This window comes from Aptenodytes patagonicus, chromosome 10, assembly GCF_965638725.1.
Source record: "Aptenodytes patagonicus chromosome 10, bAptPat1.pri.cur, whole genome shotgun sequence".
Classification (NCBI taxonomy): Eukaryota; Metazoa; Chordata; class Aves; order Sphenisciformes; family Spheniscidae; genus Aptenodytes; species Aptenodytes patagonicus.
Window position 1 is genome coordinate 1,507,808 of NC_134958.1, and position 21,891 is coordinate 1,529,698.

At 36.1% G+C, this 21,891-nt stretch overlaps 1 protein-coding gene across 1 annotated transcript in view; it reads left to right on the forward strand.

Moving 5' to 3' along the window:
* MYO5C (myosin VC) overlaps positions 1-21,891 on the forward strand; it is a 36,743-nt gene that overhangs the window by 5,883 nt on the left and 8,969 nt on the right. Inside the window, exons 6-33 of the mRNA XM_076347753.1 lie at positions 290-433; positions 1,349-1,430; positions 2,033-2,140; positions 2,679-2,785; positions 3,412-3,677; positions 4,115-4,196; positions 4,548-4,688; positions 5,817-5,942; positions 6,582-6,665; positions 7,541-7,675; positions 8,032-8,129; positions 9,597-9,683; positions 9,770-9,881; positions 10,704-10,915; positions 11,603-11,768; positions 12,252-12,398; positions 13,021-13,185; positions 13,408-13,501; positions 14,088-14,151; positions 15,365-15,545; positions 16,136-16,229; positions 17,071-17,134; positions 17,223-17,303; positions 17,688-17,868; positions 19,981-20,074; positions 20,881-20,932; positions 21,153-21,318; positions 21,575-21,662. Of these exons, the coding sequence (XP_076203868.1) occupies positions 290-433; positions 1,349-1,430; positions 2,033-2,140; positions 2,679-2,785; positions 3,412-3,677; positions 4,115-4,196; positions 4,548-4,688; positions 5,817-5,942; positions 6,582-6,665; positions 7,541-7,675; positions 8,032-8,129; positions 9,597-9,683; positions 9,770-9,881; positions 10,704-10,915; positions 11,603-11,768; positions 12,252-12,398; positions 13,021-13,185; positions 13,408-13,501; positions 14,088-14,151; positions 15,365-15,545; positions 16,136-16,229; positions 17,071-17,134; positions 17,223-17,303; positions 17,688-17,868; positions 19,981-20,074; positions 20,881-20,932; positions 21,153-21,318; positions 21,575-21,662 (3,421 nt within the window). The remainder of the gene's footprint in view (positions 1-289; positions 434-1,348; positions 1,431-2,032; positions 2,141-2,678; positions 2,786-3,411; positions 3,678-4,114; positions 4,197-4,547; positions 4,689-5,816; positions 5,943-6,581; positions 6,666-7,540; positions 7,676-8,031; positions 8,130-9,596; positions 9,684-9,769; positions 9,882-10,703; positions 10,916-11,602; positions 11,769-12,251; positions 12,399-13,020; positions 13,186-13,407; positions 13,502-14,087; positions 14,152-15,364; positions 15,546-16,135; positions 16,230-17,070; positions 17,135-17,222; positions 17,304-17,687; positions 17,869-19,980; positions 20,075-20,880; positions 20,933-21,152; positions 21,319-21,574; positions 21,663-21,891) is intronic.

The window sequence follows — 21,891 nt, forward strand, 5'->3', positions numbered from 1 at the left end:
GAACAAGTTGTTTGTTTGGTTTTTATTAATTGGAATAGAAACTGGTTAAGGTTCCTTATGGTGGGAAAAAGTACTTTCTCTAATTCTCAGTTTATGTAGTATTGTACTATTTGACTTGAGGCTTATCTTCAAATTTGGGCCTCAAAATTTAAATCTCACAGCTCAATACTGAGATTGATCCTTAAGCACCTTTGATTTTTAGGAACTTGTAGTTGAGTCATGTTTTGACGAAGTTATTCTTATGAAAGATGCAAGTAAAACAAATTCTAAAAGTTCATAATTTTTGTAGGCTGTCGGCAATGCAAAAACCATGCGGAATGATAATAGCAGTCGGTTTGGAAAATACACAGAAATCAGTTTTGATCAGAGTTACCAAATCATTGGAGCTAACATGAGAACATACCTGCTTGAGAAATCCAGAGTTGTCTTTCAGGTGGGTAAAATAAAGTTAAAAACAGTCAATGTCAGTATAGCTACTAATGTACTATCCTTTTACTAGTTTCATATAGAAAATGTTATGTGAAGTCCTGAATAGTATGTCTAATCAGCATTTGATTTATTTTTTAATAGGAGCTAATCTTATTTATCACAATAAACTAATTTATTCCATGTTCTTCCTTATGTTAAGTGGAGGATGTATCTCAGGGACAATTCCCTGAGATAAGTGCAAGAAGTATTTGAGAAATCTGTGACTTTCAGTCACAATAGTAACACGTGCCAATTGATTCTGGAAAGGAACTGTATATCGGGCAGAGGGAGTCTCGGTAAAAAACTGGCTGAAAATTTATAAGGCCAGGGCTTATTGCATGTGACTCATTACAGCATCAGAGCATAACTGTGATAATCTAATAAAGAAAGCATTTAATTGTATAAAACTGTTTTTACGAAGTTTTCCTTTTTAGTAGTATTGTAACTTTTTAAGTCCTATGAAAAATACTTCTATATATCTGCTGCCTGAAGGATGGTTTTCAAAATAGCTAGAGTTTTCTGAGTTACCACAGGGCAGTGTTTCAGCTGGCACTCCTACACAGTCGTTCATTACAGTATTTGTTTTATTAGTAGATGGTTGTTCAAGCTGAAGAAATTATTAGAGTAACAGCCTTGGGGAAAGAACTCAGCATATCGGTAACGGAAATAAAGTATACTTGAATTTATCACTTCCAAAGCTCTTATTGAAGTCTAAGATGTGCCATTTTAATTCTGGGCAATTTCTTTGCCAAACTATGTTGCAGCAGAATGTAGCCTTCAAGTATCACTATCTCTTTACAGTAGTGTTGAATATCAAATGTTTTTCTGTTTGTTATTGTTTTTTTCTTTCTGTAATGGTATTCTTTGCTTTAATTTACAGTCAGAGAATGAGAGAAACTACCATATATTTTACCAGTTGTGTGCATCTGCTATGAAACCTGAATTTAAGAATCTTAAATTGGGTAGGTCTCAAGGAAATAATCTACTCTTCATTTTTGCAGTGCAGTATTTTGAAGATTGGATTTTCAAATGGTAGGATGTTAAGTGCTTTGTAGCATAAATCTCACAGACTTATAATGGGACCTGCATTTTTAAGTCACTTTGCTATTAATCCTGCTTGTATTGAATTTGGCAGCAAATCCCTAGTAACTTGAATAATGCATGATCAAGTACCTAAGTGTCTTTGAAAATCTTATTCTAATACTTTCTGTAGTGACAGATGCCATAATGACAGTTTAGGGGCTTGATTCATTTATCTACAGAGAAGCTTTAATGCCACCTGGGAGAAGCAGACCTTAGGTATATGTTTACTCAGTCTTCATTCCTGTTTGTTTATTAGATCAAGTATTAAGATTGCTAGGCATTATGAATGCTAATTTGTGTCAGCTTAACTGAGTTAGGCTCATGGATTTCTCTCAGAAAAAGAGGACCTCCAGCTCATTGCTGAAGAGCTGTCATCTGACAGCATCTTTAATATTCTGGTGTTACAAGAGTCTTTAAAAAGCAAGTGGCTATCCCCAGTCCCGAATTTTCCAGCATTACAAGTTTTGCTTCTTATTTATAGGAAGCGCAGAAGAATTTAACTACACAAGAATGGGTGGCAGCACAGTAATAGAAGGAATTGATGACAGAGCAAATATGGTGGAGACTCAGAAGACATTTGCCTTACTGGGTAAATTCTTGGGAATACCTTTTCAATAGACTTAAAAATTGTTTTATTTCTGAAATGGGCAAAGGTTGATTGTTTCTGAAATGTCCAAAACATTGGTAGTAATTACCAAAATAATTTCTTTCATAGCTTATCCATTGCTCTGTTGGTGTGTTTTAAAAGTACTAGGCAAGAGCAAAAGGCTGTTAGTAATTGGTGTTCATTGTTAATGGTCAAAATCACTAAGAGCTGGAGTCTTCTTGGCTCTTAAGCTAACATGCTGTGACAGAAGTGGAATTGGAAGCTTCTTTGCCTGTATATGGCTTATGTGAAAGCCAAATCAGACTTGAGCTGGCACTTGGGGAGGTACAGGAATTTATGCCTAATCTCTCATCAGATCAGACGGGCAGAAAGTAGGCAGAACCAAGGCTTTGCATAGTAGTCTGCAGAGATGCTATACAATTCTTGGCTATGCAGCAAAGCAAGTAATCCAACATTGTGCTATTTTAATTAATTGTACTGTTTCCGAGTATTTAAAATAATCAAGAATTGGTTTTTTTAGGTCTGAAGGGGGATTTTCAGATGGATGTTTTTAAAATACTGGCAGCAATCCTACACTTAGGCAACGTGGAAATAACAGCTGTTGGAGATGAAAGATCATCCATCAGTGTAAGGAAGTAGCTCATTCACATACCCACATTTTCTTTTATATTCTATGCCAAAAATCCTTTAGCAATAGTTTTTCTCATATCTGGGGCTCCGAGCAGCATTAAATCTGATACACTAAACTTGAGAGATTTCTCCATCTTCATCTGTATAGAATCACAGTGAGTGTTTATGTGAATCCTGTTTTGTGCCCAAGTTCAGAAAGTCTGAACAAAAGGCAAAATGTGGCTAAGAGTCCCAAATGGCTTTTCCAACAGCTGTGGATCAATTGGATATGGGGTTCTATCTGCAGGATACAGGAAACAGAGCATTGTCAAAGCTGCTCAGAATGTGTCCCAGCAGACTGTGCAAGTCTAAAAAGCAAGGACACCTAAACATAGACTAATGTAACTTTTTCTTTCAGTGTCTTAATCCAAAGCATCTCATCCAGTCTCTTTCCTATATCAGGAGCTCTATCCAGTATTATTTGCTTTAGCTCTTCTTGATATTTTGCCAGATGAAGAAGCGAACAGAGCCCCTTGTCTATGTAAAAGTCATAGTTTGATACCAGTGGTGCCAGGATTTCTCTGTCTAGACAACAGTTAAAGTATTAAATGTAATCTAATAATATTTATGTATCTTCTTTAAAGCTGGAAGATAAACATCTCAATATATTCTGTGAACTTCTGGATTTAAACTGTGACAAAATGGCACGATGGTTGTGCCACCGAAAGATTATCACTACCTCAGAGACTGTAATAAAGCCAATGACAAGAACTCAGGCTGTTAATGCAAGGGATGCTCTGGCAAAGAAGATCTATTCTCATTTATTTGACTTTGTTGTGGAAAGAATTAACCAAGCTTTGCAGTTCCCTGGCAAACAACATACTTTTATTGGTGTTTTGGATATTTATGGGTAAGAATGTCTCTGGAAACAAACTTACTTTAAGTTGTGCCTTTTCTTTGGAGTTAATAAGCGGCACACTTCAACTTGTGCTGCTACTGAATTTGGAGGGGTTTGTTTTACTAAAAGGTCGTAGTCATGTAAGTTCTTTAGCATCCAGAGTAGTGGAAATGTTCAGAAACTATATATATTAGTGGTTTTTGTGAATGAGGTTTAAATTTAACTTTTGATATGATACTTTTAGATTTAACTCTGGAGTTTTTAGCTCTGTTATATCTGGTAACATTAACTTCTAGGGAAGTTTTGAAACACCTTAGCATCTTCATTAGTCTTATGGCTATTTAACTTTCTTAGAAACATTAAAATAGCTTCAAAGTCTTACAAGGATACTACCATTTGTATTTAAATGTCAAGGGATTTTTTTTTTTCTTATTTGACATGTGTTTCAGCTTTGAAACATTTGATGTGAACAGTTTTGAACAATTTTGCATCAATTATGCTAATGAAAAACTGCAGCAGCAATTTAACCTGGTATGTTCTTTTATTGGTTACAGTTCTTTATCTTATTTTGCTTCAGTTTCGAGATTAATAATGGATATTAGCAAATGCTATTTGTATTTGAGTAATGGATATTTCTGGATAGTAATGGCTATCCAGTAATAGATAAAAATATTTTATATGTATATACATACATATACACACACTTATATGTAAATGAAAATTTCTGAGTTTATTTTCTTACAAGACAGATGTAGTATACTACAAAACATAAATATTTTGTTTCTATCTTATATATACAGTCACACACATGCACATGCACGCGTTGTATATATTTTCTTTCTTAATTGTAACCTTACATTTTCATAATTTTCACATATCTAGCATGTCTTTAAACTTGAACAAGAAGAATATATGAAGGAAGATATCCCATGGACTTTAATAGACTTCTATGACAACCAGCCTGTCATTGACCTTATTGAAGCTAAAATGGGAATTCTGGAACTTCTGGATGAAGAGTGCTTGGTAATTTAAAAATCCTTGTATTTATGGACTCAAAAAACTGTATAGATTTTTACAAGTTGGGCTTGTAATCCACATTTTGTCCTTTTAAATGAGAAGTATAGCATTTTCCTCATAAAAGGAACATTAATGTTTGCCCTCTATTTGTTAATTTTAATTGTAAGTCATTTTAGTCTATTTTTCTCTTATAAAATTAAGAACCTAAAACTAGATTCTTACCTAGAAGCTAACCCAGCAACTAGATTTCTTCGCTGTGAGGGTAGTGCAGTACTGGAACAGGTTAAGCAGAGGTGCAGCGGGATCCCTATCCTTGGATACTTTCCGGATTTGAGTTCAGATGGCAGCTTGATCTAGTGTTGGTGGTAGTCTTGCCCCGAGCAGGAACTTGGAGTACCCAGTCTCCAGGGGTCTCTTCCACCAGTATTTCTACAATTAAGTTATTCCATGAATCACTAATTTTGATGCAAAAAAACAGTCTTCCTTTCCTTTTCTGTAAGTTCGTGTTGAATGCCCCAAACCTACATCTTTGCTTTTTCTTCTTCAGTCTTACTATTTTTTTCTCTGTGCTCTCTCCTGACTGTAGCAATTCCTGAATCTATAATTTTTTCTTCTACATATATATAGTTCCCTTAGGCTTCCGAACCTATTGAAGCAGCTTTGTCAGTGAAGAACAGGGCAGGGAAAGGTGAGCCCTGTTAAAACGGTCTCTAAAAGGTGTTTTGGCGATACTGGCAAGTCGTACTTCTCAGAATCCAAACCATGGAGTAATATGAGAGAAATTAGGGAATATTCCCTAATTTACTAGCTTATCTGTTCTGCTGCTCATTAGCATGCTCAGGGATCAGACTGTCCCTGACTGCAGGTAGCGCCCTCTCAGGACAAAATGATTTATGACTCATCAGAGAATTAACTCTAGTCAGCAAATATGTGGATTAATGCAATCTTCTTTCTTAAAATGACTTGCTACAGGGAGCCACTGGCTAGTCTGAAAAGACAAAAACTGGTTGTTATCAGGCCTGGTAACTCACTGAAGATGCTTTATTCAGACAGTATTTATTGATAGTAAGCACTTGCTGTTCTCAACAGTCCAACAGAGTTTTGTTAAAGAGATTACCCTTCTCATTTTTACAGTTACCTCATGGAACAGATGAAAACTGGCTTCAAAAGCTATATAATAATTTTGTCAATAAAAACACACTCTTTGAAAAGCCGAGGATGTCAAACACGTCTTTCATCATTCAACACTTTGCTGATAAGGTAGAGTGTAAACAACCCAGTATTATTTCACCCCGTTTCTAGCAGTAGCTCATTCAGAAAAGAAACAAACTTAGGAAATAGAGGAAATGTTCCAAAAAAGTGTGGTTAATTTCTATAAAATCGATCTTCAATACATAGTACTACTTATTTATTGGTAGTACTGCCCATAACATGCCATTTAAATATACAAGTGTTTAAGATAATGAATTTGAGAGTATAAAAATAAATCATCAAGATAAAGAGGCAGAAAAAGAGGACAATGTATGAATAAAAATAGTTAAGATTGTAGTCTGTACATGTTTTAGTCTGTTATTTACATTTCAAATGTAGTATTCCTTTTTTTGGTATTTTGATTTGAAATCATAGAATAATGAAGAGAGGAGGAAAGAAATTCCTAATGAAGCCAGAAGGCAATTGCAGTTGATAGTGGATTCTGACAGTTTGTCCTGCTTCTGAATTTGCAGTATGCATGCATGTATGTATGCTTGCCATAATGAAACTGCAAAAAGCAGAGTTTCAGCCATCATGTTTAAGACTAATAAAGAGCTGTTGGCCACCACAGCTTAGAGAGTAAAAATTACTGTTGTGCTAACTGTTCCTGTATTGCTGAAAAGTTAATGATTTCACCCGTTTGCACAGGTAGAATATAAATGTGAAGGATTTCTGGAAAAAAACAGAGATACAGTACATGAAGTATTGACTGAAATCTTGAAAGATAGCAAGGTTTGTGAACAATCTGATCTGATTTTAAAAGATTTATTCTGATAAAAAGATTTTTTTTTTAATAGGTGGAATCAATTAGTTCAGTCTTAATTTTTATTAATATTCTGTGAGTGTGTATTTTTAACATCAAAGTAACGTACAAGATGGAAAACCACAGGTTCAACTTTTTCATATATGCGCATTTACTTTGCTAGTTATGTTAGTATTTTTTGTTTTCTCAATATCTCCCTTGAATAGCACTTCGGAATCCTTGTAACTGAACAGTTCACTTAATTCTTTTTTTTTTTTTTTCTGTAGTCATTACATGTAGCTTTGATAGGTAGTTTATCATTAACAGCTGCCTTTGTTTATTCTTCAAAAGAGATTAAGAGAATGCCAGGGCAGAGAAAACATCAGATGCTTCATATGTGCCTGCCACTTCCCATCTGCTTGAAGGCCCTGCCCCTTTCAAGGCTACAGCCTTGAGACTTCAGGTTTACTATTAAGAAGCTAACTTAATCTGACCAAAAAACATATTCTTAATTTAAATTAAATATTGTGAAAATAAAACCTTAAGTGGTCTTATTTTTAACTCTGTTCTGTATTTATGTCCATGTTTGCTCATACTGAAATAGCTTTTGCAGACCTACTTGACAATTGTTGAGTTTTGTCTGTGAAATGTGTAAGTGTTTCACAATAGACTCAGAATTGTTGCAACTGTTTCTTCAATTGTTGTTTGTTTGTGGCTTAAAGATCCTGTTCCAAGTCCTGCAATACCTGGCCTAAGCATTAAGATGGATGAGTTTTGCATTTTACGTTATAGTAAATGTAATTTTTATTTAAATGTTATTACAGTTACACAGCATTTAACTGTGATTCTTTCACCACACTTTTAGTTTCATCTGTGTGCAAATTTTTTTCAAGACAATCCAGTGTCCGTTTCACCTTTCAGTTCAACTATAAACATCAAATCTGCAAGACCTGTTCTCAAGTCGCCTAACAAACAACTCCGGATGACTGTTGGCAGTAAGGTACTACATAAACGTGCTGTTCTGTGATGCTCGTACTTTCAGGGAAGTGTGCTGGGCAGTCTGAGACTATGATACTCTATTCTATTACTATTCATGGGGGATTATCCAGTTTTCAGTACAGCAAGAGCCAGCCACAGTGCAGTGCTCCGGGTCTGGGTTTAAGTGCCTTTAATTTACATATAGGAGACTGTAAGGTACAGCAGGACTGTTAAATTTCCTGCGTTTAAGATCTAAACTCTAAGAAAATCTCCCAGTGTCCAGCCAAAACCTAACAAAGAATTAAAAAACTAAGATTTGACTTCTTACTTAGCTGTAAATGTTTCATTAGCAAAACTGTTATGCCTGATATTTTCTAGTTCCGGAGTTCTTTGTCTTTGCTTATGGTGACACTCAATGCAACCACCCCTCATTATGTGCGATGCATAAAGCCAAATGATGAGAAGTTGCCTTTTGAGTAAGTATGTTAGTGGTGTTGAGCTGTTATATTACCTTTAAAATTGAAAGAGTATTTTTCTATTTCACAGTAGCTACATGTCAGCAAGCTAAATTTTTATTGTTGAACAACTTCCCATACAGAACATATTTTTCCTTTCAAGATAGTTGAAGTAAAAAAAGTATTGTCTTTTTACAAAAATAGAACCATTCAGAAATAGTTATTGATACCTTAAAAATTCTTTATTATCCTAAAATTTTTCAAGTCAGATATTAGTGTTTGTGTATTTGTCATAACATTTTTAGGGGAAAGATTGTTCACCTTTGGTTTAAGTTGATGGACATTTTGTATATGTGTGTTTGCTCTTGTACAGTATGGATTAGCACCAATTCATATTTAGGAAATAAAAGCCACTGCCATTTTCTTTGTGAACTTCCCTTTTGTCCACAGAAATATTTAGAAGAGCTTTAGAAGTCAGAAAAGGTATGAGCAGTGTTGAACATAGCCTTGGCTTTTCCCCACAGTTTTATATCATTTTAATGTTATAATACAATTGCATATGTCAGATAGGTTGCATAATTGTTATGTCTAGCTTGATAACCACTTAACTGTAAGCAGGAGTTAACCTTGATGCAGCTGTTGGTCTGTTTTGTGGGCAGACATGTGGAATTACTCTAGTTTCAGTTGCACAGCTTTTAGCTGGAAGGTAGTGTAATGACAAATGAAATAAAAGGTTTTGTCATATCTGAGTAGGAGGGAAGAGGCAAACTTTGATCCTAAATTTTTTTTTTAAGTCTGTTAGCTCAGTTTTTTGAAGCCAGACTGTCCATGCAAAACATGTTATAAACGGCACTGTTTCACTATCACTGCTGTGAGACCTCATTATTTTGTGTAATAGCAGTGAAGGGGAAAATAATTTCGATATTATAAACATGTCTGAATTAGACTAGAAGAGCTTACCCTAAGTTTGTGAAAGAACAATATAGTCATCTGTCAGCCACAGGGATCTCTTAGGTAGTACTAGATCGACACTGTAGCTTAGTGCTCTGTGGGTGTATCAGCTCTGATCCAGAATTGGAAAGGGTCTTTCCATGCCTTCTGTTTGATAATCTCAGATCCAGATATGCAGAAGCAAATGTGTGTGCTAATTATTTCCCAGTAGACTGCTGAGGGAATGTATTTCTGTGTTTTGTGCTGAGTGTGGCACGATTCTTTGCCACTTGCTGATATGAACTTTCACAGTTAATATTGAAAGGAAACAGGACTTCAGAAGAGAGAAATAATTATAGTCTTCCTTTTGTTTTGAGGAAGAAAAGGAAAACCCAGATACTCCCTATCACATATTAAAAAAACAAGTGAGACACCATATAAAAAGTAGGGAGTCCAGCATTCTATAAGCAGAAATAGAAATCCAGCTAGTAGAACGGTTATAATTATTATAGCATGCCAAACCCAGCAAAAATGTAAAATATAACTCTGCTTTTTTAGGTTTGATTCAAAAAGAGTGGCTCAGCAACTGCGAGCATGTGGTGTTTTGGAAACTATTCGAATTAGTGCACAGAGCTACCCATCCAGGTAGGGATAGCAGTTGGCCTCCATGTGTCAAAAAGTACGTAGGTGTCTCTTAAATGAATTGCATTTGCTAACTTTTAATTTTCCAGGTGGACTTACATTGAGTTTTTCAGCCGTTACAGCATTCTTATGACACAGCAGGAACTCTCCATAAATGACAAGAAGCAGATTTGCAAGATTGTTTTGCAGCGGCTAATCCAGGTTAGTTTGTATGCACTGATCCATTATGTATTATAGCATCTATTATTAATAGAAAGTCTTTTTTCCCAAGAGTAGTATCTCGTGCCTCAAATAGGAAAGATATTTACATTATTACTATTTTTTCCTGATTTAGCGTGTTGAACATAGGCTTCTGAGTCAATAACCTTGTGTAGTGACACTGAGTCATGTTGTGGCTGTAGACAGATGATTTAACCTCTCTGTGCTTAATATCTTCACTTGTAAAATGGAAGATATTCTACCTATATTTATAAACCAGTGAACAGTAAATGGTGTAAATTTGCCAAGTATTAGAAGTTTACACAACAAGGCTTTTTTTTGATGGTGGAATGCAGCATATCGGAGAACTGTTCTAAAAAAGTGCTACTTTGCATATTGTGTGTTGAAGTCAAAACTTCATCCTAACAGAGTCTGAACAGGCCTTTGTAGTGGTTAGGCAAGCTGTGCTTACTGTTCAGTTTACTGTGTTGTTTGGGGGTTTTTTTCCCAATGAAGGCCTTAAAAACTGTGGTCCTCTTGCTCTTGGCTTTAGAAATACCTGCTCACTTTTTGCCCTTCGGGTGTTCTTGAATATAAGATTGCACTAGGGTGTGATTTTGGATGTAATTCTCTGGTTCTTTCCTGCTAAGTGGATTTCCCCCCCATATACTCCTATCTACAAAGAAGGCAGAGAAGATATTCTTATTTAGCAAGATCGTGTCATTTCAGAAGAGCTTGTCTAAGGTGACAATTTATAAAAGGAAGACAGTGTCTAGTCTACAAAATAAAATAAAACCTTAATATAATTATTGTTTTCTTTTTCAGGATTGTAACCAATATCAGTTCGGGAGAACAAAAATTTTCTTCAGAGCAGGACAGGTTGCTTACTTAGAAAAACTGCGATCAGATAAACTGAGACACGCATGCATCGTGATTCAAAAGAGTGTTCGAGGCTGGCTGCAGCGGAAGAAATTCCTTCTCATAAAACAAGCAGCTATTACAATACAGCAGTACTTCCGGGGGCAGCGGACTGTACGGTACTTTTGGCTAATGAATGAACTTGCTGTTAGGGCATGCCTGAAGGGATATAGAAGGTCAAACTAATGTCCAGCACTAATTTGGAAGTGTAATTTTTACGAAAGAGCAATTCAGATTGTATTTCTACTTCCTCTTGATTGTAATCATGGACTTGAAAATGTTCGAGTTCTTCAGCTGGTGTGAAGAAAGTACTCTAGCAGATTTCACATGTTGTCTGCCAGATTCCCGAGAGGCCTGTCTACCTGTAAGCTCATTCCTTAGCTAATGACGAGTGACCCTGTTGTTGGCTTGGGCTTACTGCTTAGCTTCAGAGCTAGAGAAGAAATCAGGCAGCAGAAAGGAAAAACAGTTTACAAGGGTCTACACATTAGTGTGTACAAATTATTACGAGGAATTATGCAGCAGAGAAGCTGCACCAGTCATTCACAGAGCAGACTGAGAGGAAGATGGCTCTGTGTAGGCTTTGAAATTTTCAGAAAGAGACCATCAGAACAACTGGTTGTGGAACACATTTCAAAGACTGTGGATAATTCCCTCTCTTTCACTTTGAAGAAAAAGCTGTGTTTTAGATAGTGGATGCCTGTTTTCAATATCTTCTCTTTTGTGCGTGTGATTTGGCTGACTGAGGGAATGAGCATAAGAAATCTAATGTGACCTAAGTAAACTTTGTTGTCTTTTGAATTAAGGCAAGCTATAACTGCAAGAACTCTGAAACAAACATGGGCAGCTATAATTATTCAGAAATACTGTCGGGGTTACCTGGTCCGTAGACTTTGCCAGCTCATCCATGTGGCTGCTGTAACAATTCAAGCTTACACAAGAGGATTTCTAGCAAGAAAAAAATATCGGAAGGTACAGCCTATTAAAACTTTTATTTCAGCAATTGGAAACAGCTGTTGCTCTATAAGAAAGATGTAGACAAGGACTTTACCTTTTGCATGTCTGGTTCTCATATCTTCTACTCTATATTGTTGCTATAAAAATACTGATACACAGTAGCTTAGATCTAATCTCTGAGCTACCAAGAACTCTATCTGGTTTATACTTGATGCAGATCATTTAGTGTGATTACTACAGTGGTTGTAATAGTTGTAATTTAATAAGTTGTATTATTTCAATAAAGTAATTATTTTAATAAATTATTTCAATAAAATAATAAGTTGTAATATTTCAACTGGGTTGAAATACCCAGTCTGCAGTCTAGGTATTTCAGTGTTTTGATACTTCCGTGAGAAGCATTGTCATTACCAGTGTATGTAGATTCACAGAATGTTATAATTGATGCTGATTGAGCCATAGATAATTACAGACGGATGTTAATAATTTATTTTAAAGATGCTTGAAGAACACAAGGCTGTGATCCTTCAGAAATATGCCCGTGCGTGGCTTGCCAGGCGCAGATTTCAGAATATTCGGCGGTTTGTGTTGAATATCCAGCTTTCATACAGAGTTCAGCAACTGCAGAAAAAGATAGAAGAACAGGTGAGAGACACCAGTCAGTTTATGATTTTGTACTAATTTTTTTATCATATCTGTTTTATTCAGAGCTGTCGTGTTGACTAGAGCTGTCATGTTGACTAGAGGCTTACATGAATTACAATATCCATGCTTTACTTGACAAGACAGGACAATATGTAAGGGATACGGTCCTTTATAATAAACCACTAGTATTCTTCCTATATCCAGGGTAGGAAGAATCAGGCAGGGTTTCCTTATATTTTTGGGTTAGTTGTGTCAATGAGAAGAGTCTGCAATGAACTTTTTTTTTCTTTTTTTTACTGTTTCTGAAGTAGTCCGTCCAATCTCTGGATGCGATTACTTGTACTAGGATGAAGGATGTGTGAGGTACTGCTTTGATGCAACGTATTTGGTAACTTTTGGGAATTCTGTATTATATTTATTTTGCAGCTTATTTTTTGAGAGCCATATCAGCCAAATCACCTTTAAGGTGGTAGCTTTAATCTAATTGATGGAAACAATCCTTGGTTGAAATAATCATGGCTGATATGGGATGGTGAGCAGAAATAGGTCAGGTGCTTCCTTCAAAACTCTGTTACAGGTGTGCATTCTTCTGTTTTCTTTTAACCTGTCTTGCTCATTGTAGAGTAGAGAAAATCATGGTTTGCTGGAACGATTGACCAGTCTGGCTTCAGCCCGTATGAATGACATGGATACAATTCAGAAACTCGAATTAGATCTTGAAAAATTAACTGCTCAAAAGAGAACATATGAAGAGAAGGGGAAAAAATCTAGAGAGGACAGTGAACAGGTAAACTTTAATTGCCATCTGAGTGCTTTTATTTTAAATAGTTTTTTCAGTTACTGGATTTATCAAATGCATGATTTGAGAGTTACTGAGTAACTTCACTTTTTGGAGGGGTGGCAGGGAAGGAAGGGTGTCCATATATGCTTTTTAAAATGTAAGACCTTCTATGACCTATATCTTCCTCCTTTGTAGTTTGTATATTATGCTTTCTTTTTGTGTGTACAGAAAATCTTAAAACTTGAGAATCAGAACAAAGAATTACAAGAACAGAAAGAGACCTTAGAAATAAAGCTCCAAGAAAAAACTGAGGAAATGAAAGGTACAATAATGAAAAGGAGTTTTAAAGGAGTTATAAAGGAGTTATAGTGGGGGAAAGTTGTAAAGTCAGGTTTTCAGCAAAGGTAAATGACTTTTGTTCTAACAAAAGCAATATAAATGCTGAATTTACAGTAAATTAAAAGTTGGTCCTAAGCTTCTCTTGCTTAGAATGTGTAGTGCAAATGTTTTTAATTTAATAATTAAATTAAATTTGTTCTTTCAGTAGCAAAAGCTCTCCTCCTGTTACATTTCCTGTCTCATACACATGCATTCCTTCAAAGTGTCGCTTTGTCCTTGGTTCCTTTAATATACTGCTTTTATGAATCTAATTTCAAAGGACACAGGCAGCACATGAGATCAAGTACACTTTAGATGAATAACACTTTGGTGTTTCAGAACCTTTTTATTCTATAGCATTACTTGTAAAACTTACTGTGACAATTTTTGGCACTTGAGAGAGTAATTTCAGCCTTAAAATACGTTAAGGTTTGCTTATTAAAACAAAACTTCTAATTGTGGTCATACTGTTTTAATAAATGCACATAATTGCATGAAGGTCTTTGAAATGTTGAAATATTTTTTGACAGAGAAAATGGATGACCTCACGAAGCAACTCTTCAATGATGTACAAAAAGAAGAAAATCAGAGAATGTATGGAATCTGAATTTTATTGCTTCGAAACAGCATTCATTTTTTCTCTTTCCCTGCCTTTCTCCTGCTGTAAATGTAATATGCTCACATCACTTATGAATCTGTCAGTGTTCTTGGACATTAATGCTAGTACTGAAGTACTTCATGTACAGTTGAGGAAAAGCACATGCTTGCTTGTGCGTCAGTCACATGCAGGAAATTACATTGTAGACTTGAGACTCTTCTTGCTTTTGCAGTTTCCTGTCTTTTCATGTGTCTTTCTGAGAATTGAAAGGCAACTCTGATCATAACGGTTCCTTTGGAGATATCCTCAGAATTCAGTCAGGGCTGGAGGAGCAGCTGGGGGCCGTACCAGTCAGAATTCCTGTGAAGTGAATATTAAAGGACAGAATTGAAAGATGCAGCTTGAAGGAAAGGCAGTGTTTGTAAAGGACATTTGGCTAAAAATATAGGGGAAAAACTCTCCCCCCCTTTGGTATTTCATTTGCAGTATTAAAAATCCTATTATTAAGCAGTAAATGGCTGTTGCTTTGCAGCATGCTTTTCTCAGATTAAGTGTTTATTTCCCAGTAACTCTTTTCCAGTGTAAGACGGAGAACCTTGGGTGCCAGATAAATGCTGTTCTTTGAAGTGTGAAGAGTGCAATCAGTCACTGTTCCTGAGGGTTGGAAGCTGTGTGGTGTTTCAGCTCAGTCTGATTTCAGCTGCAAATAACTTCAGACTATACTAAGAGGACTTCTTTGCTACTTTCTCTGCTTTGCCCATTAACTGTATTATGTTGGAAGCCAGTCCATTCCAGCAGGGACTAGTAGAAAATGGAAAGCTTCTTGCAATGTTTTACTGAGAAGGACACAGGGCTTTCTGTTGCTATGTCCTTCTTCAGTGCTGACTGTGGCTGTAAATATAGTGGAAAGCTGCTCAGGTAGGCAAACTTGTTAGAGTTAGAGAATTAGCCTTTGAGTGGAAAAAAGTTTTGCCTTGAATTCAGTCCCTATGTCTGAATTAGATGTAGGAAAATCCAGGGACGTTCTCATCCTACTATCATCCATTTTGTAGATTGATTCTGAGGATGTAGGGTAGCATTTTCAAGTAATTATGGTTCATTTAAGTTTTCTTCAATGAAACATGTCCTTCAAATTAAAACAAAAACAAAGCCCACTCTTTCACTTATGAACATAGGGAAATAAAACCACCTTTTCGTTTTCTTGTTTAGGATACTTGAGAAAAATTTCCAAAAGCAGAAGCAGGACTATGAAAAGGAGATTGAATTGCTCAAGGGAGAAATTAAGATTCTGAAAGAAGAAAAAACTCAGCTACAATATCAAATTCAGCAAGAAATTGTCATTCAGGATGGCTTGAAAATGGAAGTAGGACAACTTACGAAACAAGCACAGGTAAAGTATGACGCATTTCATCTTGGAGTCTTTGATGGGTAAAGCAAGAAGAGAATGTGGGTGTTTTATTTATAGATTATCTTCACTGATTTTTATCTCCAGTGTATTTTTAGAAGAAGTTGTAGTTAATAAGCTGTATTTGATACACCACCATGTTGCGTTGTTTTCATGTAGTACACAATATGTGTAAGTTATTGCTCGCAGAAATAAGTGCATGTTTTGAAGAGTAATTGTGCCTGAATATACATTTAAATGTGAGGATCTCTTTTTGTTCCTTTTTCCCAGAAAGTATTAGTTTCTCGGGGGATTTCTCATAAATGTAGTTTATAAACTGAACCTGAAATAGTACTTTTTGTGTATGAGTCACATTTTTTTCCCTCTGAGTCAATTCCATGACAAAAACACATACGTTTTCACTACATCACATTACTGTTCTGCTCTGATGCCTGAGAACCAGATGCTTCAAACACAACACATTTTAAGCCTTTTACCATATGAACTTGTTCTTAATTATAATCTTTATGATTTGACTGATACTCAGCCCTTGTCATTCACTCCTTGTCTCAGTCTATAATTTTTGTCTGATTCAGAAAATACCTGAGTTGCAAAGGGAAATTGAACTGCTTCAGACACAAAAATTGGATGTTGAAAAGCAGGCCCAGTCACAGAAGCGAGAATTGAGGGGTAAGCTACATACTAGATAATTCAAAGAACTTACCAAGTACAATGTGAAGCAGGCCAGTTTAAATTGATTTCTTCCATGTTAGCTTTGACAAAAACCCAGTTCTCTTTCCCATCCCGTAATGATTTCATTCTACTCATACCTTTACTCGCAAGGGGAAAAGAAACCCAACAGGTGAGTTTCACAAAGTGACTACTGAATACTGAGACCTGGGGTACCCCTTTGAAGGAACTCTGATTTCAAACATTTCTCCTTTGTGTTTAAAAATCAATACTAATAATTTAAACTTCACTTAGAATTTAACAAGTAGGTTTGTAGAGACCGAAGAATATGGAAACAATACATTCTCTAGCTTTCATTCATCCTATCTTTAGCCTGAGGTCCAATAAATGTCACATACGCTTAAATAACTTGCTGAGTCGGGTTCTCTCTGGGAAAAGCTACTTAATAAGACGTACTACTGTTGTGCACTTTGTTCATTGCTAACAATGTCATAGAGCAAACCTCTATCTGCAGCATTTAATGTAGTAACCTAGCACTAGATGAAAAATCATCTATACAACTCTAGCAGTTGTCCAGATTCAGAAAGATGTAACTTTGCATTGAAAGTTTGATACGTTTAGAAAAAAAACAATATTCGCGATATACCTATGTAGTGCACCTTACATGTCCAGAAGTAAAGCCAAGTACCTCATCATATTCTTGTAGTAAATCAGATATATTTACTGAGTACCAGGAAAGAACCTTGTAGATTTAGGAAGAGGTTGGTTTGATTTTTATAATCAAACTTAATTTGAAACGTGCAGAGAAAATTATTCATGTAATAAACTTTGTTTTTTCCAGAAAAGATGTCAGAAGTTACAAAACAGCTTCTTGAAAGTTACGATTTTGAAGATGTAAGAAGCAGGTAACTTTTTGTTCTGAGTTCTCTTTAAAAAAGCTTAAGAAATACATTTTGTTCACCTGCACACTAACGATACTGCCTTGTATTCTAGACTCTCTACAGAGGATTTGGAATGCTTAAATGAGGATGGAGAACTGTGGTTTGCTTATGAGGGCTTGAAAAAAGCTACAAGGTTAGTTCAGTTCTTCAGTGTTTTCATAACTCCAAGCTGTGATCTAGAAAATAAACAAAGATCAGTGAGTAACTAATTTGACAGTGCAATACTGAACATCTGTTTGAGAAATGAACAAACACTACATTATATGACTGGCTGAGCAGCTTAAAATCACTTTAACAAACTTTTACTAAGTCAGTGAGGTAAGTGTGTATGTGTCAGTCGGGGAAATGTGTTTCCTCTGAGATACCATGCATAACTTTCAACTCCCTTAATGCACAGGTGATGTAATGGAATGTCTGCGTGTTAACCACAGTACTTTGTTTTCACTTTGTATTAAACTTGACCCATTGCATCAAGGTCGTACTACATCTGCCATGTTCTTTCTCCCTTTTTTAACAGAGTATTGGAAAGTCATTTCCAGTCTCAGAAAGAAATATATGAAAAGGAGATTGAAGGTTTGAACTTTAAAGTTGAACATCTTAGCCAAGATATTAATCATCTACAAAAATTATTTCGAGAGGAAAATGACATAAATGATGGTATTCGACTGGAAGTTAGCAGGCTAACTTCAGAAAACCTGGTAAGATCAAGGTGTAGTAAAGCCAAGTATGCTTTTGTTACTTAGTAATACAGTCCAAACGTGTTTGTGGCACAAAGCCCTCAAAATCTTGCAGCCACGTCCTTGAAATCTCAAGGCTCGAACAGATAGGGCCATCTAAGATTGCATGTCCATACAGGCTCTTTCCCTGCATGCTGGGGTGGTGTGTTAGGAGGCAGCCAGACTTACTGTCTGAGTGTACAGCTTGTTGGGGCAGCCTCACAGAAGCTTTTTCCCTTTTGTTTTTTGTAAACCTGAATTGAGATTTGATTCTAATCAGAGTGGCAAAATACCATTTTACAAACTCTGACTTGGTGTGTAGCGCACACACAGGCTTTGGCTTCTGTTGTTGATAGCTAGGGAGACACTGAGAGTCTTTAGAATGCATTTGAACCCTGGTACGCTTATGTGGCTGAATACTCAGATTTTATAAAAGATGTTTTGAACTTCGAAATGTTGCCAGGATGTCCATTGCTGAGCTCATACAAGTATTTTGGTTACGCTTTTTGCGGTTTCTCAACAATATGAGGAACTCTTGAGGGGTGTAATAATTTCTACAGCTTTATACTGGATGTCATGAAGAAACAAGTATTTATTTAGGTTTTTTATTTAGACAGAATTTTAACTAAAAATGAATCGGAGGTTTAGCAGTCACCAGATAGTCACCTCACCATACCTTCTTTTAATACCTACCTAATTTAAACTTCTCATCTGATTTTAAAAAAATAGCTGTTTTTTGGTCAGGCCGTGTATTTTTCTGATGGAACACTGTTGGTATTTCAGACTTAACAAAAAGCAGTTTGGTGATACTGTAACTTTCTATGGGTCAGTGTTATAACAGTGTACTGAGTCTGTCTGGGATGGGTTAACTTTCTTTGTAGCAGTCCGTACGATGCTGCATTTTGGATTTGTGGGTAAAAGAGTACTGGTAACACGGCAGCGTTTTGGCTGTTGCTGCACAGAGCTTGCACAGTGTCAAGGCTTTCTCATTTTCCTGCTCTGCCCCACCTCAGCAAGTTAAGCTGGGGGTGGGCAAGAAGTTGGGAGGGCACACAGCCTGGAGAGCCGACCCGAAGGACATTATATGCCCTACCATATAATGTCATGCTCAGCTATTAGAACTGAGGTAGAGGAAGAAGAGAGGGTGTGTTTGTCTTTATCTTGACCCAGATGTTTTCTCGCTTCTGCTCTTCCTATTTTCTTCCCTGTTCTGCTGGGGCATGGGGTGGAGGTAGGGGGGGAGTGGGCATCTCTGTGGGTGCTTGGCTGCTGGCCAGACGGGGTCAACCTGCAGCAACCAGCTTCAATTTTCATCATGCTGAGGCATTCAGGTTTAGAATTTAGTTACTTCATTCTTTCCCTGTAGTCAGAAGACAGAAATCAGCATCTTTTTCTCAGAAGCCTCTTTAAAAAGCTATTTCTGTCTCTCAGGTTGACAAGTTTTATGACTTGATAGTGAAAAACCAGATGCCTGTGGGATTTATGGTGGTTACAGATTTGTGCAGTTCTGAGGCCCTCCCCACCAGAGGGCAGCTAAGCATATCAAGTTGCTAACAAATTGCAGGCAAGGCTTTTAATAGTCTAATTATTAGTACTGTGTAAAACCTATCTAACACAAGGAAGTGCTATTATTCCAGAAGATGGTATATACCATATTATTTTTCTGCTGAGTGAAAAATAAACAAAGAAATATTTTCAAAACAAAGTTACTAAAATTGAAAATATAAGGAAAAACTACTTAAAATGTTACTTTTAAAAAATGGCTCAACATACTGCATTTTTTTTCCAGTGTTAATTGAGCTAGGGAAATTAAAGCCACAGTGTAATTTCCTTTAAACCAGAACAGAAGAATGGTAGTACTGGGCCAGTCCAAACATTTTGTTAGCTCACTATTTCGTTTTTAAGAGTGGCCAGCAGCAGATGCCTCCAGAAAAGTTAAACAAGTCAGGCAAGCAGGTAGCAGTACTCCCTCGCAGTGTCTCCCCAGTCTTTGATGATTTGCAGTTGAAGGTATTCCGCTGTCATAGGAACTATTGCAGACATTTGAAAAGAAGGAAGGTGCTGAAATACACAAATCTCCTTTTTCTCTAAAAGGTGATCCCAGATCTTAAACAGCAAGTTTCTGAACTTGAAAATCAAAAATTAGATCTTGAAAACCGTCTTCAAGAGCAGACTGTAAAGTTGAAAGGTAAAATACCAGTATGGTCCCTAGTCTTACAGTTGTTTAAGATGAACATGATGAATTCCCTATATTTTGAATTTTTAAAAGCTGAAGAAATATTACGATAACTTCATTGCCTTGTTACTTACTTTCTTGCTAGTAAAATGTAAGAAACACAATAAAAACTGTCTTGTGTAGTTTATATCTCTGTTATTAAAGAATAAAACATATGCAAGTATGTGTATTTTTTCTTTTTTAACCTTTTTTAGGTCATTCAGTTCTATGGTTTGGATGCCTGCAAGTGTATTTAGTAGGGCTCTGCTAAGAATATATGTAACGGAGTATGCACTTTGGAAACAATCATAAAAAGGAAAGATGTTTTGGAACTTAAGGCATACTCTATGAGGTGGACTTCAGAGGGTGTTGAAAAATTCAGAGTGGGAGATGGAGGGAAAAGCTCTTGCTAAATTTGCTTGTTTGAAAGTTCTTCTCAGTTTAGGAAAGCATACTTTGCTGAGGTTTCCGAGTCTCTCTCTAACTGTAGTGTCTTCCTAGACAATCGATTTAAAATTTGCAAGTAGTTTTACTGCCAACTGCAAGAAGTTGGTAGTGTCAAAATTCCCCATCCCATATAATCTTCTGTGTGGTGTGGAGTAGTCATATACTTCTCTGATACATTATCTGACGTGTCATTTGATTTCGTTAGATGAAACAAAATTATGAGTGTAAGAAGAGATTTACTGAATACTAGTACAGAACAGTAAGCAAATGTGATTTTGTTGTTGTTCTTTTATTTTGGGTTTTGTTGCTAATTATTTCTGAAAAAAATGAAGAGATGTCTAATCAGCTGCATTTTGAGCTAGAAGGGGATAGAACACAAAGACGGTAAATATATATCTATTTCTTTTTTTTTTTTTAATGTAAGAAATGTAGTTGCCATAAGCTGGGGTAACAAAGTCACTTAAACTATTTTGAAGTACCACATCCAATGTAAGATTTGCCTTACAGCCTTGTGTACAGTTAGTAAGTAATGGACAACTATGATACGACTGTGCTTTAATGAAAGAAGAATAAGAGACAAAGCTTCTTGTCTATCTATTCGTAGAACAAATGAGGCACAGAATGAAATAGACATAAACGAAGAAGAGAGTCTGAAAGTTGCAACCCAAGAAACTGAGGGGCTGAGCAATGGTTTGATGCAAGATGAAATCCAGGATGAAGTAAAAAGCAAGATAAAGCAAGAAACAATTCGACTTACTGTGGAAAACAGGGTGAGGAAGTGAAACTGTCTTAAGAAACTGTACCTGAAACGCAGGATAAAAAGAAAGAAATCATGGTTTCATGGTATGGGCAGGATGTTTTCTCAATTCGTTGGGGGAGAAAAAAGATACGAAGGTTTTATGTTTCTTCCACCAAATATAAGTAAAAGCACATCATAGTGCTCTTTAATTGTGGCAATAACACGTAGCAGTAGAAGACATTTTTTAATTGTGATTGCTCTGAACTCGCTGACTGTGATTATTACAGGATCTTGAAGAAGAACTAGACATGAAGGATAGAATAATAAAAAAATTGGAGGATCAGATCAAAACTCTTACCAAGACTATTGAAAAAAGTAAGATATTGTTACGTGATTTTTTTTTTTTTTTTAAAATACAGATTTGGATGTTCAGTGTGTGTTTGAAAGAAAGTATATTTTAAAAAAAAAAGAAAAAGGTAGGGTTTGGGTTGGGTTAGAAATGTTAAAACCTCAGAAAAAAGTGCCAGGGAACCATCAACAGAAATTATATAAAAGCCCTTTCCTGTATTTTTTTTCCAGCTAAATAATGGGCGCATACGGGACC